Source organism: Mobula birostris, chromosome 12 (assembly GCF_030028105.1).
Source record: "Mobula birostris isolate sMobBir1 chromosome 12, sMobBir1.hap1, whole genome shotgun sequence".
Taxonomy (NCBI): Eukaryota; Metazoa; Chordata; class Chondrichthyes; order Myliobatiformes; family Myliobatidae; genus Mobula; species Mobula birostris.
Window position 1 is genome coordinate 4,169,219 of NC_092381.1, and position 27,774 is coordinate 4,196,992.

The 27,774-nt window shown below is 42.5% G+C and overlaps 1 protein-coding gene across 1 annotated transcript in view; it reads left to right on the forward strand.

Moving 5' to 3' along the window:
* Positions 1-27,774, forward strand: part of msh4 (mutS homolog 4) — a 249,548-nt gene that overhangs the window by 200,325 nt on the left and 21,449 nt on the right. Inside the window, exons 12-16 of the mRNA XM_072274791.1 lie at positions 2,944-3,047; positions 5,145-5,269; positions 15,265-15,465; positions 21,777-21,895; positions 26,405-26,533. Coding sequence (XP_072130892.1) covers positions 2,944-3,047; positions 5,145-5,269; positions 15,265-15,465; positions 21,777-21,895; positions 26,405-26,533 — 678 coding nt within the window. The remainder of the gene's footprint in view (positions 1-2,943; positions 3,048-5,144; positions 5,270-15,264; positions 15,466-21,776; positions 21,896-26,404; positions 26,534-27,774) is intronic.

The following is a 27,774-nucleotide window of genomic DNA, read 5'->3' on the forward strand; positions in this document are numbered from 1 at the left end:
AATAAACGTACGCAGGAGAGCAAGTAAATCAGCTGACCCTTGCCTCCGTACCTGACATTTGGGCTTCCAATCTATCTGGGCCAATGTTTAAATTGTTTAAGCACCGAGAAGTGCCACTCTCCAGTACCCATATCTAGGCACAGCGACACACCTGGACCACCCAACCCATAGCCGTTCTGTATCTCAGCAAATTGGCTTGGTGCTTAGAGTGATCCAACCTTGCACCTGAGTTAGATGGTTGGGCGTCAAAACTCTTCTCCAAATCACTCACTTCATCTCCAGTAGCGATACGAACTCTCTTCTACTCTGGCTCAAACACGTTGCGCCTTGCAATGCCCCAGCACAGCTCATCCCTGGAACCAGCCTCACCTCCGCCTGCCTTCTCACTTACTGCGGCAATAGTTTACCACATTTTGCTTTGGAAAAGATGTTATAACTAATGTTTTTAGTTGATTCTGTTGCCTTATGATTAATCAGCAAGCTGTCACACATCTTCAGTAGCACCAGCTTAAACCGTAAATTGCATTACAATTCTCCTTCCCATTCCCACATCAACCTGTCCACTTGCAGCCTTCATCATTGCCAGGATGGGGCCCCAATGCAAACTAGAGGAACAATACCTTTTTCTTTGTCTGGTTGGTCTGTAACACAATGGTATGAATGCTGAACTTTTGGATTTCAGGTAACCCTTCTCTCCTGTGTTTTTCACTGCCCCTTCCCAACCCCTTCTTCTGACCAACACACACAGAATGCTGGAGGAACTTAGCAGGCCAGGCAGCATCTATGGAAAAGAGTAAATAATTGGCATTTCAGGAGGGTGAAAAAAGGATCAACCATGACTGAGTGGCGGCGCAGACTTGATGGGCCAAAATGGCCTAATTCTGCTTCTATGACTTATGGTCTTAACCTTTGATGCCCTTACTAATCAAGAACCCATCAATCTTCTTTAAATATGCTGAGCAATTTGGCCTCTACAGCTGTCTGTGGCAATGAATTCCACAGATTCACCACCCTTTGGCTAAAGAAACTCCTCCTCATCTTTATTCTAAATGGTTGTCCCTCTATTCTGAGTCTGTGCCCTCTAGTCCTAGACCTCCCCAGTATAGGAAACATCCTCTCCACATTCACTTTTAATATTCAATAGATTTCAACGAAATCCTCCCTATCTTTATATTGGCCATCTTCCCTCTCCCCAGTCAGTTCTGATGCAGTGTTATGGCCTGAAAAGGCACAATTCCCTTCACCCCCCCCCCCATACATACTGTTCCACCCACGGAATTCCTCCAGCAGAGTGTTTATTGCTCTAGGCTACAGCATCTGCAGTCTCTTGTTTCTAGTGACATAATTGTTTGTCAAAACCGGGCAGGCTCTGCAAGGACTAGTTTTGCTTTGCCAAAAAGGAGATTCTCCTGCATTTTCAGGAATTTTTTTGGGGTAGGACACTGAGAAAAAGTTCAGTGTTGTTTGGAAGTCAATTGTGAGCGAAAGCAGTTCACTGAAAACTGCAGAATTCTGTTAAGTGGTGTTTCTAGAATGAGCTTCAGACTAAATACCTTTTCTGGTATTCAGGTATCTTGATGGTTGACATCCATCTTTAAGGACCTTTACTTTCTAGGACATGCTCTCTTCTCATTGCTACCATCAAGAAGAAGGTACAAGAGCCTGAAGACACACACTCAATATTTTAGGAACAGCTTCTTCCCTTCCTCCCATCAGAATTCTGAATGGACAATGAACCCATGAACACCAACTCACTCTGCACACAGAAAATGCTGGAAGGACTCAGCAGGCCAGGCAGCATCTATGGAAAAGGGTATAGTTGACCGTTTGGGCCAAGACCCTTCCTCAGCATCGACTGTACTCTTTTCCATAGATGCTGCCTGGCCTGCTGAGTTCCTCCAGCATTTTGTGTGTGTTGCTTGGATTTCCAGCATCTGCAGATTCTCTCTTGTTTGTGATTAGAATACTAACTCACTATCTTGCTCTCTATTTTCACCTTATTTTTTAAATACAAGTGATTCTGGTTAATTATGCCATCGGTTTACAGGGGCAGCCACTTATTTGGGACAACTCTTGAAGAGCAAAAACTCATCGAGAAACTATCCAGGATTCCCTTAGTTTATTTGAGACATTGTGCTGCTTCTTTGGGGCTGGAGTCTTTTGCTGAACAGTTTCTAACTAGTGTCAGTCACATGCGCTTGTGCAGCTGTTAGACACTACACTGTGCTTCGAGCAAACAGTTTTAAGTAGTTCCCATTTAACCAGAATCCACTGTATTTCGTATTGCAGTTTGGAGTAACTTTTTTGTCTTGCATTGTACTGCTGGCGCAAAACAACATATTTCATGACATAGGTCGGTGATAATAAACCTGATTCTGATTCTGAGCTAAGGCTCTGCCCTACATTCTATATGTTAGTGGCTCAGGTCAGGAATATTATATGGATGAAAGAATCTCATTCGTAAATATTCCTTTGCAAATAGTCTTACTCAGTGTTTGTAATATTCCAGTACAATAGAGAATGCAGTCCAGAATATGACTGAATTGCTTTGAGATTTTCTGCAGCTGCTTGTGTTTGAAGCAGTTATTTTCCATTCCAAAAGGCTGTTCCCATTTGTCACAACTGAATTAATCATTTCATGTTAAATCCAGTTGACACAGAGGCAGGCGAAGATCCAACAAAGAGATGTCCAGCTATGCAGTATCTAGCCATTTTAACTTAAAGATTAGCTTTATTTGTCACGTGTACATCGAAACATATGGTAAAACGTATAAACTCCTTACAGACAGTAGCAGGAATCAAACTTATATTTGTTGGCACTGAAAAGTGTTATACTAACTGTTATGTCAGCTGCACCAGGCTGTGTGGCGTTTATAAGTGGCTTGGTCTTCCTCATGCCCACTCTGACATGACCCTTTGTCTCATTTGTGCTTTTCTGTACAGGTCACCGTTCTGAAGAATACCTACAACTTCACCACTGCCGACCTAATTAAAATGAATGAACGGTGCCAAGAATCTTTGAGGGAAATTTACCACATGACTTATCTGTAAGGAGATTACAAATATTCATAAAACATATTCTTCAAAAAAAATCCTTGGATATTCTGTTATTGAGGGTCATTTGATCAAGACTACTTAAACTAAGAATGAAAGTTTGTCACTGGGTGGCAGTTATGGATTGTAGTTATAGAGCCACAGAGTCATAGAACACTGCAACACAGGAACAGTCCCTTTAGTCTGTATTATCTGTGCTGAGCTTACTCTGCCTAAGTCTCATCAACCAGCACCTGGACCATACCCCTTCCATCCACGTACTCACCCAAGCTTTTCTTAAATGTTGAAATTGAAACCACATCCACTACTTCTGCCAGCTCATTCCACACTCGCTCCAACCTTTAAGTGAAGAAGTTCTCCCTCATGTTCCCCTTAAACATTTCATGTAGTTCTAATCTCACTCAACCTCCATGGAAAAAGCCTGCTTGAGTTTACCCTAACTATAACCCTCATAATTTTGTATACCTCGATCAAATCTTCCCTCATTCCTAACCTATTCAACTTTCCCTATAACTCAGGTCCTCAAATCCCGGCAACATCCTTGTACATTTTCTCTGACTTTTCCAAGCATATTGATATCTTTTCTGTAGGTAGCTGAACAGAATTGAAACAATACTCCAAATTTGGCCTCACCAATGGATCGGTTGTTGGCCCTCTTGTCCATGGGGCAGGATCTCCGATCCTGTAATTTGAGGCTGACAATCTCAGTGGATTGTTAAAGCCTAGTATCACTAACAGCTTGAAATTTTTTGGATGTGCTACTAATCTGAGGCATTGTTCATGCCCTCATGTAGCTAGAACCCATCTCATACCACTATTCTAAACAAGGCAAAGGGTGTTCTGGCCCATACTTAGGTCTGAAATGATATCCAGAAAATGCTTGTTTGTAGGATCTGCAGTTGAACAAACGGGCTCCCAGTTTTTCTCCAGTGTGGTGAATTCTACTTCTTAAAACAGATTGTTTATTTCTTTTTATTTAGAGATACAGCATGGTAACAGGCCCTTCTGGTCTAACTAGCCCGTGCCATCTGTTACACTTATGTGACCAATTAACCTACTAACTAAATATCTTTGGAACGTGGGACTAAACCAGAGTATCCGGACAAAACCCATGCAGTCATGGGGAGAACGTACAAACTCCTTTCAGGCAGTGGCGGAGATTGACCCTGGTCCGCCAGTGCTGTAATAATGTTATGCTAGCCACTACGCTACTGTGCTGCCCTAGTGTTTCATTGATTGTAAAGTGTGACTATTTAAAATGCCAATATCTCTCATCATGGAAACCATAAAAAAATACAATGATGAGACTCGTACAGCACAGAAATAGGCCCTTCAGCGCATATGATCAGCTACAAACATCAAAGGCCCATTTACATTAATCACACACAATTGTGCCCACAAGCCCAACTAGTCCCCTTAGGTCCTTCCACTCACCTACAATTAGCCTACCAATGAACATGTGTCAGGGATGTGGAAGGGAAAGTGGAACCAAGAGCAAGCCTGTCAAGTCTTCACCCAGCTAAAAGGATTCACCTACTGCTCGTTCCAGACTCATCACCTGTAGCCTATTTAATTAACCCCTGTTCTCAGCCACAGTACTTGTTCACTCATTGAACCACTGGGACTCAGCCAGTGGCTTCGAGCTTTCACTTTCCCTGCCTAAAATCTACCTTGTTGCCTGATGTGTTTGGTTTCTGTTCTCACTTGTTTTGTGGCCCCTTATGGTCTATTAGTAAAGTTATCGTTCCTTACTGAGTTGTTTCTGCTACTCTGCTTTTGACTTGAGCCTCATCTCTATTAAGTGGCAAAGCCCTTGTGGTCTCAGGGAGGTGGTACAAACTTTGCACAGTCTTTGCACAGGGAGGTCAGATTAGGGGTGAGTCACTGGAGCTGTGAGCTGACAGCTCTACTACTGCCTGCTGCACCGTTGTGATGCTCAATAACTGGCGGCAAATTATCTATTCATTCAGTTTAAGTTGACTTAAGTCAGGACCCTATCAATGTGCTTAATGTTACACATTTTTCACAGACTCTTCGGTTAGAAAATCTTTAATTGTTGGCATTAAAGAAACATTTTTGACTTTCTTTAGGGTGGTTTGCAAACTCCTGGCCAAAATCTACAAACACATCCATTGCCTGTATAAGCTGTCTGATGCAGTGTCTATGTTGGACATGTTACTATCTTTTGCGCATGTCTGCACACTTTCTGATTATGGTAAGGTCTTTATTGTTACTGTAAATATCAATATGGAAAGCAAATTGGGCCATATATTTCAAGCAATTATATAAGTTCAGTTGTCATTAATTATCTGGCAATTAACTAAGCTCTGCATCTGTTTCTGTTTTGATAATGTTAAAGACCAGATGACATACAAGCTGAATTACCCTTTGGCTCATCAAATCTGCACTGCCATTCTATTATGGCTGATTTATTATCTCTCTCAACCTCATTCTCCTAACTTCTTCCTGTAATTTTTGACACCCTGACTAATCAAGAACCTATCACATCTGCTTTAACTATATTGGATGACTAGGCCTCCACAACCAGTGCCAGCGGACAATGAGACCATTGGCGATGTCTGGCAGGCAGTTCATGAGCTGCTTTAACTTATCTCAAATATGATTCTGCTACTAAGCTATGTGCGATTGGAACCTATGATTTATATTTTTATGGTATGTTTTCGAACTGATTGTGTTTTCCTGCGCTTTGCTCTCTCTGAGGGAGTTTGGTGAGATTTGAAGCGAAATGTACGGTCTGATGGCCTGGATGCAGCTTGTGAGTCCCTGATTGACTCAATTGCTTCTCTCTGAGGCATCAAGCAAGGCTGAGGGTTGATGTCAACAAAGATGAGAACAGAGTGCAGGCAAGTGTTTGGCGCCATCTGCCTGCATTTGGTCGGTCATAGTCTTTTTCTCACTAGCTGCTGTCAGAGGAAAATGCAGCAGTACTTTGTTCCACATTGCGAGGATTGAGTGGCAAGGCTTGTAGCTGTGGACTCGTTTTGGGGGACTTTGAGGTTCACGTTGCATGTGTTTCTGGATTCTGGTTACCTTTTATTTGCTGTTTTTGAGAGGTTGATTGTCGTGATTGGTGCGGACTGGGGTACCTTGTTGAAGTCTGGCTACGCAGCCTGCAGTTGGCTTGAGGTGCTGAACTGAACTAAGATGAATATTCAACTCCTGGTTTGATGTTTGACATTCTATATTGTTCGCTCGCTTTTTGCTGCTTGTGCATCTTAATCCTTTTTCACACGTTAAGTGTTTGATGTTTTCCTTGAACGGGTTCCATGGTGTTTCTTTGTTTTGTGGCTGCCTGTGGGAGGACAAATCTCAGAGTTGTGTTCTGTACACATACTTTGAATCTTTGAGTCAGAGCCGGCTATGCAATGAATTCCACAGATTCACCACTTTCTGCTTAGAGATTCCTCCTCATCTCTGTTCTAAGTGATATCCCTCTATTCTTAGGCTGTACGCTCTGGACCTAGACTCCCTCACTATAGAAAGTCCCTCTCCACATCCACTCGATCTGAGCCTTTCAATATTCAAAAGGATTTATGAAATCTCCTCTCATTCTTCTAAACGCCAGTGAGTACAGGCCCACGGTCATCAAATGTCCCTCATAAAACTAACTAAATTGGGGACATTCTTTCTAGAAAAGAGAAAAATGAGACATCAGCTGGTATGAAGAGCTCAGAATTATAAAAAGTTTCAAAGAAAAGTTCTATACAAGATATTTGTGGGCTAGGCTAGTTCAGGAATTGTAAATACTATGCTGTACATTTATTTCTACCCCATATATTGACGTCCACTCTTTGTTGATCAAATAATGTAATTCTGGTCTATTTCTCTATTTGTTCTCACCCAGCATCTTCTGTTTGGAATAATTCTCATGCATTGACATCTTACACATTTGATGTTTCCTCGCTTGTCAGCTTGGAAAGCATGTGCTGTTGCTGTAGGCATAATAAAATATCAACGGGTGAAATCATGCACAGAGCATGGAATACATTCGCATCAGCTTCAATTTATGTGAGACTGGGAGCTCTGGAGAGGTTGATTATGGCTAGAATTAACTCCCGTCTCAACAAAGACCTGGACCCACAGCAATTTGCCTATCGCCACAATAGGTCTGCTGCCAATTCCATAAGACCATAAGATGTAGGAGCAGAAGTAGGCCATTCGGCCCATCGAGTCTGCTCCACCATTCAGTCATGGGCTGATCCAATTATTCCAGTCATCTCCACTCTCCTGCCTTCACCCTTTGATGCCCTGGCTATCTCTGCCTTAAATGCACCCAATGACTTGCCCTCCACAGCCACTTGTGGCAACAGATTCCACAGATTTACCACCCTCTGACTAAAGTAATTTCTCTGCATCTCAGTTTTAAATGGACGTCCTTCAATCCTGAAGTTGTGCCCTCTTGCCCTAAAATCCCCTACCATGGGAATTAACTTTGCCATATCTAATCTGTTCAGGCCTTTTAACATTCAGAATGTTTGTATGAGATCCCCCCCTCATTCTCCTGAACTCCAGGGAATACAGCCCAATAGCTGCCAGATGTTCCTCCTACAGTAACCCTTTCATTCCCTGGAATCATTCTTGTGAATCTTCTCTGAACCCTCACCAATCTGAGTATATCCTTTCTAAAATAAGGAGCCCAAAGAATATACTGACATTGAAAAGGGTTCAGAGAAGATTCACAAGAATGATTCCAGGATTGATGCAAATGATTCGATCTCATTGGCTCTTCACGTGGCCTTAGATCACCTGGACAATACAAATGCCTATATTAGGATGCTGTTTATTGACTACAGTTCAGTGTTTAACATGATCATTCCTACAGTTCTGATCAAAAAATTCCAGAAATTGTACCTCCCTCTGAAACTCGATCCTTGACTTCCTAAGTGGAAGACCACAATCTGTGGGGATCAGAAATAACATCTCCTCACCGACAATCAACACTGGTGCACATCAGGTATGTGTGCTTAGCCCACTGCTCTACTCTCTCTACACCCATGTCTACATGACTAGGCCTAGCTCAAATGCCATCTATCAATTTACTGATGAAACAACTATAGCTGGCAGAATTTCAGATGGTTTCAGAAGGGCGTACAGGAGCGAGAAATACCAGTTAGTTGAGTGGTGTCGCAACAACCACCTTACACTCAACGTCAGTAAGGCCAAAGAGTTGATTGTGGACTTCAGGAAAAGTAAGATGAGGGAACATACACCAGTCCTCATGGAGGGATCAGAAGTGGAGAGAGTGAGCAATTTCAAGTTCCTGTGTGTCAAGATCTCTGAGGGTCTTACTTGAACCCGACATACTGATGCAGCTATAAAGAAGGCAAGACAGCGACTATATTTCATTAGGAGTTTGAAGAGATTTAGTTTGTCAACAAATACACTCAAAAACCATGGAGAGCATTCTGACAGGCTGCATCACTCTTCAGAGTTTGAGGAGATTTGGTATGTCACCAAAGGACACTCGCAAATTTCTACAAATGTACCATGGAGAGTATTTAACTAGCTACAACACTGTCTGGGGAGGGGTGCTACTGCATAGGATTGAAGTAAACTGCAGAGAGTTGTAAACTCAGTCAGCTCCTTCATGGGCACTAGCTGCCATAGTATCCAGGACATGCCTCAAAAAGGCAGCATCCATCATTGAGGGCTCCATCACCCAGGTGATGCCTTGCTACCATCAGAAAGGAGATCCAGAATCCTGATGGCACACTGTCAATGATTCAGGAACAGCTTCTTCCCCTCTGCCATCTCAGAATCAGAATAGGTTTACTATCACCAGCATGTGCTGTGAAATTTGTTAACTTAGCAGCAGCAGTTCAATGCAATACATATATAGAAGAAAAAAAACAATAAAATAATAATTAATAAGAAAATCAATTACAGTATACTTATATTGAATAGATTAAAAGTTGTGCAAAAAAACAAGTAATATACTGTATATTAAAAAAGTGCGGTAGTGTTCATAGGTTTAATGTACGTTTAGAAATGAGATGGCAGAGGGAAGGAGCTGTTTCTGAATCGCTGAGTGCGTGTCTTTTACCTGATGGTAACAGTGAGAAAAGGGCATGCCCTGGGTGCTGGAGGTCCTTAATAATGGACACTGCCTTTCTGAGACACTGCTCCTTGAAGATGTCCTGGGTACTTTGTAGGCTAGTGCCCAAGATGGAGTCGACTAAATTTACAACCCTCTGCAGCTCAGTACTGTGCAGTAGGCCCCATACCTGACAGCGATGCAGCCCGACAGAATGCTCTCCACGGTGCATCTATAGAAGTTATAGAGTGCATTTGTTGACATACCAAATCTCTTCAACCTCCTAATGAAGTATAGTCACTGTCTTGCCTTCTTTATAACTGCACTGATATCTTGGGACCAGGTGAGGTCCTCAGAGATCTTGACATCGAGGAACTTGAAAATGCTCACTCTCTCCACTTCTGATCCCTCTGTGAGGATTGGTATGTGTTCCTTCGTCTTACCCTTCCTGAAGTCCACAATCAACTCTTTTGTCTTACTGACATTGAGTGTAAGGTTATTGCTGCACTACCACTCCAATAGTTGGCATATCTCATCACCACCTCAGATTCTACCAACAATGGTTGTATCGTCAGCAAATTTATAGATGGTATTTGAGCTATGCCTAGCCACACAGTCATGGGCATAGAGTAGAGCAGTGGACTCTACTGATTTCTGAATGGACGCTGACCCCATGAACACTATCTCACCACTTTTTTTATTTCTATTTTTGCGTTACTTATTTAATTAATTTAACATATATAAAATTAATTTATGTTTTCTCTGTATTATTTAGGCATTGTAGTAGACAAAAAATTTCACAATATATGACAGTGATATTAAACCTGATTCTGATTGTGAAATGATAGAGGAAAGTCATCACTAACCAAGGTGACAAAAGAAAATTCAAGAATTAAAAGTAAAGGCGTTGAGGCTACTGAATGAAAGAAGAACACAAAGAAATACAAGTTGAAATTGATGTCAGACATAATATGCTGAATTAGGCAAATTTCAGAATAAAGAAGAAAATATTAACACCAAGAGTGATGCAACCAACATAAGATACTGCGTATTTGATAAATGATGTTGATAAAGCCAATCCAAGCATAGGTTAACAAATGTAGAGTTTAACAAATTAGACTTTGGAAAGCTTTACAATGGAAATAGATATTGACATTAGTCCCATTAGTGACTGATTTTTATAGTTTAGACTGTGGCACAAGTTCAGATGCATGCAGCATTGTGGAGAAAGTTTATCCATAGATACTTCAAATCTGAATGACCAACTAAGAATTTATGCAATAATCTAATTGATATATTTTAATATAGACAAGATTGCCATTTTCTTGAAATGTACACCAGATAAAACCTACCGTGCCAAAGGCCAAGATGCAGTTAGGAAACAACTGAAAGATGATGCCATTTACCATTGTCACATACATGGTCAAAACTAAAAACCTCTGGTTTGTTATTCAAGATGTCACTAAAGTCAAGATGTTTTAATTATGTCCACCATTTGTGTTCCTGATTGTTTGCTGTACATTTATGTTAACTTTCTGTGAACTGTATACAAGAATGGCCAGATTTTTCCATGCAACAGTCTTTTAGTTTCTGACTACTATAAAATATTCCAATATTCTTGTATTTTCTGCCAAATTAGATGTTCACATATTTCCATGTTATGTTCCATCTGCCTTGTATCTGCCCATTAGCTTGCCTGTATCACTGAAGCCTTTGCATTGTCCTCACAACCCACACTGGCATCCAGAACAGACACAAGAGACTGCAGATGGTGGAATCTGGAGCAACAAACAATATACAGTAGGAATTCACTGGGTTGAGTAGCATCCGTGGGAGGAAACATACATCAGGAGCTTTCAGAAAGAAGTGGGATAAATACTGAGAAACGGTAGAGTGGAAAGACAGCTAATGTAGAAAGAGCATGCGTGAACTGAGCCAAATGTATTGAGCTCTCTCAGAGAATATGTATCTGAATGTCAGCTCTCATTACAATAATTAATATGGAATGTATTGATATTCTTTACAGAGATGTTATTAGGAAATGCCATTCTCCAGCAACTTATTCCTATTTTTCTCCCAAATGGACAGAAGTTCTTTCACCTACAAACTCAATAAGAAAAGAAGTTACACCTGCTTTTGGCGCGTATATATCCTATAACAGGAATTTTTAACATTTTCCGAAGTGCATTTACCCATTTCCAACAGAAATCCTGTTCATCCTCTAGCAATTCCGCTTATGGTAGGAAACTTTGTCACATGGTGTGAGCAGAATTATCTGCAGCTTAATGTGAAAAAGACTAAGGAGCTGGTGGTAGACCTGAGGAGAGCTAAGGTATCGGTGACCCCTGTTTCCATCCAGGGGGTCAGTGTGGACATGGTGGAGGATTACAAATACCTGGGAATACGAATTGACAATAAACTGGACTGGATCAAAGAACACTGAGGCTGTCTACAAGAAGGATCAGAGCTGTCTCTATTTCCTGGGGAGACTGAGGTCTTTTAACATCTGCTGGACGATGCTGAGGATGCTCTATGAGTCTGTGGTGGCCAGTGCTATCATGTTTGCTGTTGTGTGCTGTGGCAGCAGGCTGAGGGTGGCAGACACCAACAGAATCAACGAACTCATTCGTAAGGCCAGTGATGTTGTGGGGATGGAACTGGACTCTCTCACGGTGGTGTCTGAAAAGAGGATGCTGTGTAAGTTGCATGCCATCTTGGTCAATGTCTCCCATCCACTACATAATGTACTGGGTGGGCACAGGAGTATATTCAGCCAGGGACTCATTACACCGAGATGTAACACTGAGCGTCATAGGAAGTCATTCCTGCCTGCGGCCATCAAACGTTACAACTCCTCCCTTGGAGGGTCAGACACCCTGAGCCAACAGGCTGGTCCTGGACTTATTTCATAGTTTACTGGCATAATTTACATATTACTATTTAACTATTTATGGTTCTATTACTATTTATTATTTATGGAGCAACTGTAACGAAACCCAATTTCCCCTGGGATTAATGAAGTATGACTAGGACTATGTTAATGGGCACCACAGTAGCTAGCAGTTAGCGTTATCTATTTTAGTTAACTAACTTTTAGTTCAGGGCTTCGGAGTTCGGAGTTCAATTTCCATGCAGTCTGTAAGGAGTCTCGATGTGTCCTCCCTGTGAACGCATGGATATCCCCAGGTGCTCCAGTTTTCTCCCACATGATGTACTGTTTAGTAAATGAATTGCTTTTGTAAATTGGTGTTTATTTCAGGTGGGGTGAAATAGTTAGGCTGTTGGGTAGTGCAGGACTCTAGGCTGAAAGGGCTGTTCTGTGCTGTATCTCTAAATTAAATAAATAACATTTTAAAAAATCACACTAATTGTTGTGTGTTCCCATGACAACTTTTCTGTACTACATGATATTATGTTGTCTGTTTTTGATTTAACAACAGATATTTATGACAAATGGGACTTGATGTTCATGAGAGTGAACTAAGACACAAGAATGCAGCAGTTAGAAACATAGAAAACCTACAGCACAATACAGGCCCTTCGGCCCACAAAGCTGTGTCGAACCTGTCCTTACCTTAGAACTACTTAGGCTTACCCATAGCCCTCTATTTTTCTAAGCTCCACGTATCCATCCAGGAGTCTCTTAAAAGATCCCATCGTTTCCTCCTCCACCACCACCGCTAGCAGGCCATTCCACGCACTCATCACTCTCTGCGTTAAAAAAAAACCTACCCCGACATCTCCTCTGTACCTACGTCCAAGCACCTTAAAACTACGCCCTGTCATGCCAGCCATTTCAGCCCTGGGAAAAAGCCCCTGACTATCCACATGATCAATGCCTCTCATTATCTTGTACACCTCTATCAGGTCACCTCTTATCCTCCGTTGCTCCAAAGAGAAAAGGCCAAGTTCACTCAACCTATTCTCATAAGGCATGCTCCCCAATCCAGGCAACATCCTTGTAAGTCTCCTCTGCACCCTTCCTATGGTTTCCACATCCTTCCTGTAGTGAGGTGACCAGAATTGAGCACAGTACTCCAAGTGGGGTCTGACCAGGGTCCTATATAGCTGCAACATTACCTCTCAGCTCTTAAACTCAATCCCACGATCGATGAAGGCTAATGCTCTGTATGTCTTCTTAACCACAGAGTCAACCTGCGTAGCAGCTTTGAGTGTCCTATGGACTAGGACCCCAAGATCCCTCTGATCCTCCACACTGCCAAGAGTCTTGCAATTAATGCTATATTCTGTCTTCAAATTTGATCTTCTGAAATGAACCAATTCACATTTATCTGGGGTGAACTCCACCTGCCACTTCTCAGCCCAGTTTTGCATCCTGTCAATGCCTGCTGTAACCTCTGACAGCCTTCCACACTATCCACGACATCCCCAACCTTTGTGTCATCAGTAAATTTACTAATCCATCCCTCCACTTCCTCATCCAGGTCATTTATAAAAATCAAAAAGAGTTGGGGTCCCAGAACAGATCCATGAGGCACACCACTGGTCACAGACCTCCATGTAGAATATGACCTGTCTACAACCACTCTTTGCCTTCTGTGGGCAAGCCAGTTCTGGATCCACAAAGCAATGTCCCCTTGGATCCCATGCCTCCTTACTTTCTCAATAAGTCTTGTATGGGGTACCTTATCAAATGCCTTGCAGAAATCCATTTACACTACATCTACTGCTCTACCTTCATTAATGTGTTTCATCACATCCTCAAAAAATTCAATCAGGCTTGTAAGGCATGACCTGCCTTTGACAAAGCCATGCTGACTATTCCTAATCATATTATGCTTCTCCAAATGTTCATAAATCCTGCCTCTCAGGATCTTCTCCAACAACTTATTAAGCAGTGAAGTAAGATTCACTGGCCTATAATTTCCTGTGCTATCCCTACTCCTTTTCTTGAATAAGGCAGCAACATCCGCAATCCTCCACACCCGCAATCCTCCACACCTCCGGAACCTCTCCCGTCCTCATTGATGATGCAAAGATCATTGTCAGGGGCTCAGTAATCTCCTCCCTCACTTCCCACAGTAGCCTAGGGTACATCCCGTCCAGGCCCAGTGACTTATCCAACTAAATGCTTTCCAAAAGCTCCAGCACTTCCTCTTAATATGTTCATACTCAAGCTTTTCAGTCTACTGCAAATCATCCGTACAATCGTCAAAATTCTTTTCCGTAGTGAACACTGAAGCAAGGTATTCATTAAGTACCTCTGCCATCTCCTCCGGTTCCATACACACTTTTCCACTGTCACACTTGATTGATCCTATTCTCTCGCGTCTCATCCTCTTGCTATTCACATATTTGTAGAATGCCTTGGGGTTTTCCTTAATCCTCTCTGCCAAGGCCTTCTCATGGCCCCTTCTGATTCTCCTAATTTCATTCTTAAACTCCTTCCTGCTAGCCTTATAATCTTCTAGATCTCTATCATTACCTAGTTTTTTTTAACCTTTCGTTAAATTAAAGAGCCCCTGCTAGGTTATTTGTTTTATTTCCCTGAACTGGCATGGATAACTTCACTCACTTGAACTGTGAACTGATTCTACAATCTACGGACTCATTTTCAAGGATTCTACAAATTCACCATCTTCGTATTATTTTGTTTTAATTTGTACAAATTATCATCTTTTACAGATTGGTAGTTTCAGTCTTTGTTATGGATAGTTTTTCCTAAACTGTATTTCTTTTTCCTGTAAATATCTGCAAGAGAATGAATCTTAAGATAGTATATGGTAATATATATATATATATTGATAATGAGTCTGTCATGACTTTTCTGACTTCGACTTATGCACATTATGTTGTAAGTCCTGCCTTTTGCACTGTCAAAGATTGGGTTACACTCCCTAACACTGTCATCCAATCCTTCCTCTTGCTGACTGCTTTCCTCGCTTTCCTCAGTTTCCCCTCTGTTCAGTTTTCTGCTCTGTCATCAAACCTTATCTTTTCTGCTTATCTTCGTGGAAACCATTGAGGCTGGTAACTGAGCTGCTGAGTGTTCCAGTATTTTCTGTTTTAATTTCAGGTTTTCAGCATCCTTTTGTGTTTCAGGATGTTGTCATTGAACATGCACCATAGCTTTGAGCACATTGAAATGGGAGAATCTGACCGGATTTTAACTAATTGGTGTTTGTTTCGTCCAGTTCGTCCAGAGTTCACTGACACCATGGCTATAAAGCAAGGGCGCCATCCGATTCTTGAAAAGATATCAATGGAGAAACCTGTTGCAAACAACACCTACATCTCTGAAGAAAACAACTTCATCATCGTCACAGGGCCAAACATGAGTGGAAAATCTACCTACCTGAAACAGATTGCTCTTTGCCAAATTATTGCCCAGATTGGTGAGTAGGAAACAACTGGAGTGAAATTGGCAGGATGCATAGGAGGTACTTGAATACCACACAGGTGCAATAGGAGTGTTCTGCGAGTGTGGAGTGGCATGGGAGTGGTGTCGGGTTAATGTTCACATGGCATTGATGGTGCTTAGGGTATTGTTGGACTGGGTGTGATGGTGGTTGGCCTAATGTTTGGCTGGGAATGACGGTGGTTGATTTTTCAAGCTTCTGGGTATATTTATTGAGGCCACAACTGGAGTACTGTGGGCACTTCTGATCACCATGCTATAGGAAGGGTATGACTGCACAACAAAAGATGTAGAAGTTATTTGGGAAGTTATTGTCTGGTCTGAAACATTATTGATTGTGCTAACATAAGTTTCAAACAGAGAAGTTTGAAAACATGTCTGAGTCTATAAATTTTGGATGGGAGGAGAAAAAATAGAGGGGACCTGTTTCCCTGAGTGGGTAACAATCTGGGTGACAGTGAAAGAAACGTATGGCCAAAGCCCTTCCATTTGACTAATGCATTTAACCTGATGTCAGTCAAGGGCACTCTCTTGACTATATGATCTCCTTCTGTACTTTATCTCAGCTCAGCCCTGATGTCAGAGTGATGCTCCCTGAGTGCACTACTTCAATGTTATCTGGATGTGGCAGTCAGTGCTGCTTTGATTCCTCAGTGTAGTTCCAGTGTTAGCCTATGTTCTCTCTCACTGCTAATATCAACACTGCACACAGTCATTAAGGCCCCATGTTGGCTTGGAATTACCCTGATGCTGGTCTGATCATTCATTCTCAATAGCTGCTGGACTGTCCTAAAGTTCAAAGTTCAAAATCCAATGTTAATTTATTTCCCTACCCTTCAGGGAAGAGGCTCCGTACCATCCACACCAAGACCATTAGACTCAAACAGTTACTTCCCCCCCAAGCAGTAAGGCTGATCAACACCTCCATACACTAACTCCACCATTTTTATTATGTCAGTCACCTTATGTACTTTATGCATGTACGATCAATCTATGTATATAAGCTACTTTATGTATTTATATAACACACACAAAATGTTGGAGGAACTCCGCAGGCCAGGTAGCATCTATGGAAAAGAGTGAACGGTCGACTTTTCAGGCTGAAACCCTTCATCAGGACTGGAAAGAGAGGTGAGAAGTCAGAGTAAGAAGATAAGGGGAGGGGACGAAGAGTAAAAGGTAGTAAGTGATGGGTGAAACTGGGAGGGGAGGGTGAAATAAGGTGCTGGGAAGTCAATTGGTGAAAAAGCTAAAGGGCTAGAGAAGGGGAATTCTGATAGGACAGAAGGTCATGGAAGAAAGGGAAGGGGGAGGAACACCAGAGGGAGGTTATGGGCAGGTGCGGTGAGTACAATTACTGGAAGTTCAAGAAATTGATGTGCATTCCATCAGGTTTGAGGCTACCCTGGCAGAACATAAAGTGTTGCTCCTCTAACCTGAGTGTGGCCTCATCGTGATAGTAGAGGAGGTCTTGGGCTGATATGTCGGAATGGGAATCTCAGGTAGAATTGAAATCAGTGGCCATTGGGAGATCCTACTTCTTCTGGCGGACAGAGTGTAGGTGCCTGACGAAATGGTCTCCCAATCTGCATCGGGTCTCACCGATATACAGGAGGCCACACTGGGAGCACTGGATGCAGTAGATGAATAAAGGTGAAGTATCACCTCATTTGGAAGGACTGTTTGGGCCCTGAATGGTAGTGAGTGAGGAGGAGTAGGGACAGGTGTGGCACTTGCTTCGCCTGCAAGGGTAAGTGCTAGGAGGGAGATCAGTGGGGAGGAAGTCGCATAGGGAGTGATCCCTGTGGAAGCAGAAAGTTTTTTTGGGGGAGGTGGGGGGAAAGATCTGCTTGGTAGTGGGACCCTGCTGGAGATGGCAGAAGTTGTGGAGACTTATGTGATGGATGCACAGGCTGGTGGAGTGGTAGGTGAGGACAAGAGGACCTCTATCTCTGGTGCGTGGGTGGATGGGATAAGGCCACATGTACACGAAATGGAAGAAATGCGGGTGAGGGCAGCATTGGTGGTGGAGGAAGGAAAGCTCCTTTTGAAGAAGGAAGACATCTCATTAGTTCTGGAATGAAAAGTCTCATCCTGAGAGCAGATGTAGCAGAGACAGAGGAATTGAGAAAAGGGCATGGCATTTTTACAAATGACAAGGTGAGAAGAGGTATAGTCCAGGTAACAATGAGAATCAGTGGGTTTATAAAAAAATATCAGCAGATAAATTGTCTCCAGAGATAGATACAGAGAAATTGAGAAAGTGGAGGGAGTTGTCGGAAATGGACCAGGTAAACTTGAGGGCAGGGTGGAAGTTGAAGAGAAAGTTGATGAAGTGGACGAGCTCGGCATGGTGCAGGAAGCAGCACCAAAGCAGTCGTCAATGTTGCATAGTAAAAGTTGGGGAGTCATATCAGTGTAGGCTTGGAACATAGACTGTTCCACATAGCCAATGAAAAGACATAGCTGAGACCCGTACCATTATCAATCTTGGGTAGGAGTTAGAAACTGAAGGTACAGATGGGAGAGCTATGAGGTTGGTGACAGTGGATGGGATATCTCCAGACTTAATAATGTCAGTGATGATGCGGTGACAATGGCCTGGTGCTCCTTCGTGTGATCCTGTTCAGGGGATAAGTAAGAGGAGGTGTCTGAGAGTTGTTGCCTGGCCTCAGCACAGTAGAGGTCAGACAGCCAGACTACGACAGCACCCCCTTAATCTGTGGGTTTGATGGTGAGGTTAAGAATTGGAGAGAGGAATTGTAAAGTGGAGATAGTTGATGTATCGTCAGCTGTTAGCGATGAAAAGATCCACAGCAGGCGGAGCGGGGCCTTGAAAAGGAGGAGGGTTGAAGACTGTAGAAGGGGTTATCAGTGTGGGCTGTAGAGTCCTTGCCAAAGAAATAGGCACAGAGACGGAGGCGACGGAAGAAGAGCTCAGTGTCATGGCAGGCAAGGAACTCACTGAGGTGTGGGTGCAGGGGGATAAAGGTGAGGCCCTTCCTGAGGACAGAATGTTCTGCCTCAGAAAGGGGAAGGTCAGTGGGAATTGTGAAGATCAGCACGGATGAGAGCTGTGATCAGAGTCAGAGGGGGAAGAGGTTGGTAGTGTCAGAGGAGAGGGTAGGGTTGGGATGTTCATGGAAAGTGGGGTGAGAAGGAAGATGTGTCTCTGCGGATCCAAGAGCTAGCGGTGGGACCTGAGAAGCGGGATTGTCTAGTAGTGGTAGGGGAAGGAGAGACTGAGGTTCCAGCATCAGCTGGTAAAGTGCCGGCCAGCAGGTGCTATTGGTGAAGGTCCAGGCTGTAGCTGGAGTTGGAAGTTGAGCAGTAGGCACACTGAAGGTGTCCCAGGTCTTTGGAACCTGCATTAATGGTGGGAGAGTCTGGGTTCTGAACCTGCTTGGCATTGTTAGAACCGTTGAGGTCGGCAGCAGGGATCGCGTCCTGGGGACATGTGTGGCTGGTGGTGTTAGGACAGCAGGTTCTGTAGCCTGTAGACTGGCAATCTTCCAATCCTTGCTGGATGTGATAAAAACAAAGAACCAGCAATTAAAAGTGTAGATCCGAAGGAGGATAAAGTGTTGGACAGGTCCATTAAAGGTGGTGAAAAGAGAATACTGCAGTTATAAAGCGACTGAAATAGAGGTACCAGATAAGCGTGGCGCATAGAATGCAGCAGGCGAAGCAGTCATTTGTGGTCCTCTTGTTTGTTTATGGAGTTTTAAAAAATTGTCATTGTGTCTTTTTTTAATTTTTTGTGTTGCATCAGATCTGGAGTAACAAATATTTTGCTGTCCTTTACACCTGTGTATAAGAAACAATCTTGACTCTTAAATCTTGAAGTACCTATATGTCACCATATAGTACTCTGAGATTCATTTCAAGTCAAGTTTGTTGTCATTTAAGTATATACATGTGTACTGTCAAACAAGACAGCATTTCTCCAGACCAGGGTGTAAAGCACAGTGGTACACATAAAACAAATATAACACAATAACTTCAGAAAGTAAGAATAAAATCTATAACTGAGTTACACATAAATAAACAAAGTAAAGAGCATAAACTAAACATTGTAGAGTATGGAACAAATTAATGGCAGGAAGTTCAGAAGCCTCATGGCCTGCGGGAAGAAACTGTTTCCCATCCTGAATGTTCTTTATACATTGGAGTCTCCTGTCTTATGGTAGAAAATCAAAGAGGGTGCTGGATGTAAGAGTGGGATTCTTGATAAAACTAAGGCCCCTGTGTACATAGCGCTCCTGATAAATGTCCCCAATAGGTGGTAGGAGACCCCTGTGATCCTCTCAGCCATTTTTGCAGTCCTTTGTATGGAATTTGGGTCCAATGCTTGGCTTCTCCCATACCAGATGGATGTACAACTTGTCAGGATGCTCTCAATGGTGTTCCAGTAAAATTCAGTTAAGGAATGGTGGGTGAGCCTTACTTGCCTCATCTCCTTAGGAAGTGGAGGCGCTGCTGTGCTGCCTTGTTCAGGGAGGTGATATTGAGGGACCAGGTCAGGTCATCCGTGATGTGAACTCCCAAGAGCTTGGTGCACTTAACTGTCTCTATGGAGGAGCCATGTATTGGCAGAGGGGGATGGTTCATCATAACCTTCCTAAAAACCACAATCATTTCTCTGCTCTTGTCCATGATCAGACTGGAGTTGTTCTTTTCACACCAGTCCACAAGCGGCTGTACTCTGATGCATCGTTACTGATGAGTCCAATCATTGTCTCTTCTGCAAATTTGATGACGTGGTTTGAACTGAGTCATGCATCAGCAGTGTGAACAGCAGCAAAATGAAAGCTTTCGGCTTGAAACATTGACTGTTTACTTTATTCCATAGATGCTGCCTGGCTTTCTGAGTTCCTCCAGCATTTTGTGTGTACTACTTTGATTTCCACCATCTGTGGATTTTCTAATATTTGCAGCTCTAGGCTTAATTACTTCTGGTAGCAAAAGCAACATTTGTTGCAGGAATTCGCAGTGCATTTTGTCTTCCTTAGCACCAGTTCAACCTACAAGTTAACCTTTTAGGGAATCCTGCACTAGAACTCCCATGGCCCTTTCCAACTCTGACTTTTGAATTTTCTCTCCATTTAGTAAATAGTCTATGCCTTTATTCTTTCTACCAAATGCATGATCATGTACCTTCCGACACTGTATTTCATCTGACACTTCTTTGCCCATTCTCCTGATCTGTATAAGTCCTCTGCAGACTCCTGGCTTCCTCAATACTACCTTACCCTCAGTCTATCTTTGTAAAGATTAACAGCTTAAAGGTTTGGCACAACATTGTGTGCTGAAGGGCCAGTACTGTGCTATTTTCTATGAACCAGACTAGTATTGGAGTGATTGGCTTTGAAGGAGAGGCTTGATAGGCTGGACCTTTTTTTTTACCTTTGGAGTGCAGGAAACTAAGGGATGACCTTTTAGAGGTTTATAAAATCTTGAGGGACATGAATAATGTGGTTGGTCACAATCTTTATCGTGGAGCAAGAATCTAAAACCACAGCTTTAAGATAAAAGGGGAACAATTTAAAAGGGATTTGATGGGCATCTCTTTTACTCAGAGGCTGCTGGGACATGGAAACTATGAGGAAGTGAGGCAGGTACAAGTACAATGTCTGAAAGATAGGATAGGAAATATTTAGAAGGATATGGGCCAGTTGCAGGCAAATATGACTACCTCAGATAAACATTTTGGTTAGCACGACCAAGTTTTGCTGAAGGGCCTACTTCCCCACTCCTACCGTACAACTTGATCAGTCTATGACTTCTTACCAAAGGGCAGTAGAAGTATGAAACTCACTACTGAAGGGAGTAATTGAGGCAGATAGAGTTGATGTATTTAAGGGAAAGTTGGAGACTTTATTTTTCTTTGGGGAGAGAGGGTCTGGACATCATTGGAATGGTGGAATTTGAAAGGTCTCTGGAATTTTAATCCAGGCCACTGGATTGCTGGTCAATTAACTAACCTACTGTACAAAGGGAGAAAGGAGCAGAGCAGTTGAGATGAAGGTGAGCAGGAGGGGGACTCACTTGCAGCCTAAATACAAATAATCTTCTTTCCATGCAGTTAAAATAAAAGCGAAAGGCATTGCAATAAACATCATTAAAGCTCAAAGGTCCGGTGTGTCTTTTGGTATTGTGTATTGCACAGACATAGCAGGCTGAAGGGCCTCTTGCTGTGCTGCACCATGTTTTGTCTTTAAAAATTTATTTATTTGTGTTCTGAGGAATTTGATATGTTGATAAAGATTCCTGTTAATTCTCCACTAGGTTCCTTTGTTCCTGCTGAATACGCTTCATTCCGAATAGCTGACCAGATCTTCACCAGGATAGGTGTAGATGATGACATTGAAACCAACTCATCAACTTTCATGAAAGAGATGAAAGAGGTGCAGTTTTTTTAAAAAAGATAATAGAATATCAGAATATTTTGAAGATGACATTTAACATTTATTGTAGAAATGTTAGAATGCCTAAAGTTCGAAGTAAACTTATTACTGTACTAAGGTATGCATATGTCACCATATACTACCCTGAGATTAATTTTGACTGTGCTTGCATTTTACTTTATAATCAAGGCTAATAGTCATGATGTACTGTAGAAGGACAGATACAATGTTAGAGGTATGTCGCTGCGATTGTAGTGAACCGCATGCCAAGGCTGCTAGTAGGTCGCTGAGCCTTCTGCACTCTCTCTATCAACCAATTACTCTTTGAGTCAGAGGATGTAGGTTTTCTGCTAGACCTCTTCCTTTTCATTGGAGGAATGGTGGAACTTTCAATCCACAAACAACTTATGTTGTTGCAGGCATTTACAGGAAAATAAAGACATATAATTGAATTTGTGAAAAACTATGTATGGTAATATAGTAGTTAGCAGAACACTTTTACATAGCCAGTGACCCATGTGACCACATGCTTTTCCTCTGGGTGCTCGGGTTTCCTCTTACAATTCAAAGTCTTATTGGTTAGTAGGTTAATCATGCTGGTTATTACGTAAAATCTGTTGATATTGCAGAAACTTGTAAGATTAGTCAGCTCCATCATGGATACTAGCTTTGGTAGTATCCAAGCCATCTTCAGGGAGCGATGTCCTAGGAAGGCAGTGTCCATTATTAAGGATGTCCACCATCCAGGACATGCCTGTTTCTCCATTGTTACTGTTGGGAAGGAGGTACAGAAGCCTGAAGGCAACACTCAGCGATTCAGGAACAGTTTCTTCCCCTCTGCCATCTGATTCCTAAATGGACATTGAACCCTTGGACACCACCTCACTACTTTCTCTTTGCAGTATTTATTTTAGCTTAACTATTTGTTAGACATATATACTGACTGTCATTCAATTTTTTCTCCATATTTATTTATCATGTACTTCATTGCACTGCTGTAGTAAAATTAAATTCCACGACATATGCCGGTGATATTATTTGTGCTGTATACGATATATGCATTGTGTTGTTTATCTGTATACATGTGTGTGGTTGAACAATAATAAACTTGAATTTGAATTTATGTGCTCTGGTTTCCTTCTGCTTTACAAAGAGAACAGATTAACTGGCAATTTTGCAATACCCCTACTGTGTGGGTGAGGGTTAGAATCTACTGAATTGATGGGAACGTGGGAAGAATAATGTGGAATTAGTGGGAATTGTGCAATGGATTGTTTATGCACCGGGTTGGGGGTGGAGAGTGGTTTCATGTTCTGTCAATTATTTGTTTATTTTTTATTATTTGCGTGACTTGTTCTTGTTTGCACGTTGGACATTTGACAGTCCCTGTGTGTGGGGTTTTCATGGATTCTATTGTGTTTGTTTCTTGTCTGTTTGCAAGAAGATGGATCTCAAATTTGTAGATGGTATGCATACTTTGATAATAAATGTAATATGAACTTTGAACTCTGGACTCACTGGGCTGAAGGGCCAGTAACCAGTACCATGGTCACTATCATGTAACCTGGGACCTCATTGTTTTGAGTAAACTGCTGCATTTTTACAAATAGTGCTTGGACTTGAGAAATATTATAGAGACTATATACTGTTTTGAGTTGCCCTGGAAGGAAATACTTTATAGCATTATGTACATTTTCTTTCTTCTAGCCAAAAAGATCTTTGAAACAATATGATTACTTCCACTAAACAGAAGCTCATTTATTCCGCAGGGATCGCTCCCTACACAACTCCCTTGTCCATTCGTCCCCCCCATCCCTCCCCACTGATCTCCCTCCTGGCACTACACATGCCCTTACACTTCCTCCCTTACCACCATTCAGGGCCCCAAACAGTCCTTCCAGGTGAGGCAACACTTCACCTGTGAGTCGACTGGGGTGATATACTGCGTCTGGTGCTCCCGATGTGGCCTTTTATATATTGGCGAGATCCGACGCAGACTGGGAGACCGCTTTGCTGAACATCTACGCTCTGTCCGCCAGAGAAAGCAGGATCTCCCAGTGGCCACACATTTTAATTCCACATCCCATTCCCATTCTGACATGTCTATCCACGGCCTCCTCTACTGTAAAGATGAAGCCACACTCAGGTTGGAGGAACAACACCTTATATTCCGTCTGGATAGCCTCCAACCTGATGGCATGAACATCGACTTCTCTAACTTCCGCTAGGCCCCACCTCCCCCTCGTACCCCATCTGTTACTTATTTTTATGCACACATTCTTTCTCTCACTCCTTTTTCTCCCTCTGTCCCTCTGAATATACCTCTTGCCCATCCTCTGGGTCCCTCCCCCTTGTCTTTCTTCCTGGACCTCCTGTCCCACGATCCTCTCGTATCCCCTTTTGCCAATCACCTGTCCAGCTCTTGGCTCCATCCCTCCCCTTCCTGTCTTCTCCTATCATTTTGGATCTCCCCCTCCCCCTCCAACTTTCAAATCCCTTACTAACTCTTCCTTCAGTTAGTCCTGACGAAGGGTCTCGGCCTGAAACATCGACTGCACCTCTTCCTAGAGATGCTGCCTGGCCTGCTGCGTTCACCAGCAACTTTGATGTGTGTTGCTCATTTAATCTATTTGATTTATTTGGAGTAAAATGTCATGGGTATGGAATATGGGAAATGGATATTTTGTGAAGAGTACCTCTCAATATGAACTAATCCAGATGGAGGGAATTTGAGATAAAAACATGTGGGAAACAGAACTGAAGGTTTTGATGATAAGGAGAGATAAAGAGTGGAGAAAGATTGTTTGATTGAAGCATAACTATAAAAACCATAAAATGGGAACAGAATTGGGTCATTCAGCTCATCAAGTTTGCTCTGCCATTTGGACATGGCTGATTTATTTTCTGTCAAAGGTCTTCATTAAGTTAATAAGATTGTTGATAAACCTTCATTCTTATTCCTACAATAAGAACATAAACTTAGAACATTACAGCACAGTAAAGACACTTCAGTCCATGATAATGTGCCGTCCTTTTAATCTATTCTTAAAATCAATTTACCCTTCCCTCTTACATAGCCCTCCATTGTTTCTTTCATCTATGTTCCTATCTGAGTCTCTAATGTATCTGCCTCTACCACCACCCCTGGCATGTTCCAGTAAATATCTAAATTACCCTTTAATTGAAAGCCACTTCCCCCATAGGAGGTGAGGATTGGCCGGTGCAGTGAGCACCGCAATCTCTCCCACTAGCTGATGGCATCATGGTGCCAGGAGAGTTTAAATCTAGTGTGTGGTAAACATACGGCCTCTTTCTCGGTCTATGCATCGCTGTGGGGGGGCCATGGAAATGATAAACAAGGGGTGTGCTGCAGTAAAGAGGGCCCGGCGCACACTTTAGATGAGTACTTGCCGCTGTTTGTATGTTCAGTATCTATTTTGTTTTGCCACTTCAGTTATTCAGTTTAGATAAGTATTTATAACCAAGATTAGCTTGAAGGGTTCACTGACTGTTTAGTGTCTGTCTTGTAAGTAAGTAGTTGACCTACTTACCGATGGTGCGTCTCTTCTGTCCCTACTCACCAAAGCCGCAAACCTGATTTCACACAGCAGCACACCCACCTATCTCTGTGTAAGAAACCTACTTCTGATATCCCACTGCTATATTTTCCTTCGAACACCTTAAACATATGCCCTCTCATATTAGCTATTTTTTACTTGGTGGTGGTGGGGGAACCTGCTGCAAGGACGTGGCAGTGGTACAAACCCAAGTGCTGAACACAGGCGCGGAGGACGAGTCGGGAGGCGTTATGGTCGTAGCAAGCGTGGAATTGGTGTCCAGAGGGAGTCTTTAGCAGAAGTCTTGGTTTTAGTAGAGAATTCAGGAACGATGCTAGACTTAGAACTACTAGTCCCAAGAACCATGGAATGAGATTACTCATACAAGAGTCAACCAACGAACTGGCAACTCCTTGTTGTGGTCACAGAGTCTTTATCCTGCAGTTTTTGATGGGAAGCAGGTGTGTGTAGTTAGTGGAACCTGGGAATGATTAGAATTTAAATAGGGTTATTGAGGCCAAATTCCTGAGGTAAATGGCATGGTGGGGGATTGCCAGAAGGGACCATGACAGAATGTCTCTGGCTGTCACCTTGATCTATTCCTCTTATCATTTTGTACACCTCTATTAAGTCACCCCTCAATCTCCTATACTCCAGAGAGACAAGCCCTAGCTCACTCAACCTATCCTCAAATCCAGGCAGCATCCTGATAACTTTCTTCTGCATCCTCTCCAAAGCTTCCGTGTCCTTCCTATAATGAGGCAACCAGAACTGAACACAATATTTCAAATATTGTCCAACCAGGGTTTAATAGAGCTACAACATTACCTTGCTGAGATATTTTGTAAAATTTGAGTCCACATTTATAAATAGTTTAGAATTCTGTCAAGCAATAAGAATTGTTTATATTTGGTGATCATTTACAGATTCCTTGTGTATTAATTTCTTACAGATAACATACATAATGCACAATGTTACTGATAAATCTTTGATAATCATTGATGAACTGGGAAGAGGAACCAGTACAGAAGAAGGAATTGGTATTTGCCATGCAGTCTGTGAATTTCTGCTCAATTTCAAGGTGAAGACTTTGGACATTTAAATGTTTTATGCAATAAGCCAATATTTTACTGACCTGAAAAAGACATTTTCAAATTCGACCTTGACCACGATAAGATTGATGATTCTATATGAATAGAATGGGTATGGTGAGATGGAAAGAGGGCGTGGAATATCGAATACACACTCTGACCTGCCTTAGCCATTTCCTTGCACATTAAATCTCCATAAGCCATAGGATCAGAATTAGGCTGTTCAATCCATCAAGTCTGCACTGCCATTTGATCATGGCTGATATATTTCCCTGAACCTTGTTCTCTTGCTGTCACCCTTACTATTCATAACGTATGAATTTCTCTTTTAAATATACCCAATAGCCTCTACAGCTGTCAGTGGCTGTGTAAGAAACCGATCTCTGATGCCCCACACCTATATTTTCCTTCAAATACCTTAAACATATGCCCTCTCATATTAGCTATTTCTTCCTTGGCGGTGGTGGGGGAATGTCTCTGGCTATCAACTTGATCACTGATTCCTCCTCATCTATCTGTGTGTGTGTGTGTGTGTGTGTGTGTGTATGTATCTGACACCAGTAGAGAAGTGGTTATTGGTGAACTCACAGTCCCCTGGGAAGACAACATCGATGAAGCCCATGAGTGCAAGTTAACCAAGTATGCAGAATTAAGATCAGAGTGCAGAGACAGAGGGTGGAAGGTCTCATGCTATCCATTTGAACTCGGCTGCCGTTGGTTTATTGTGTTCACTTTCCAGAAGTGGCTGCGTGACCTTGGCTTCACTGGAAGAGAGATCAAGTCAACCAGCAGGGCTGTAGCTGAGGCAGCAGAGAAAGGATCAGTATGGGTGTGGACCAAGTATGTCCAGAGGGGCAGATAGTCAGACAGTATATACATATCCTGCAAACCCTTCAGTAGTTGCATAGTCACCTAAAGAGTAGACTATCTGTTGGATGGAAGTGACCAACAACTCTGATAGAGGCAGATGCTGAGTTTTTAAGCTCACCCGTGGGAGATGGTGCTTTAGCATTGCTGGCCCACCACCTCGAGGGAGTCTTGATCATAAGCGAGCCGAAACTCCTGAAGACAGGTGGCAGATCAACTGATGATCCCACTGGTGATAGCACAGGACAGTTAACATCTTAGTTCACGTGTATTTTCAATTCTGTGTGTGTGTGTGTATATATATATATATATAATTTTATTTTTTGCATTACTGTATGTGCGCTTGCTAGCTTGAATGTGCTGC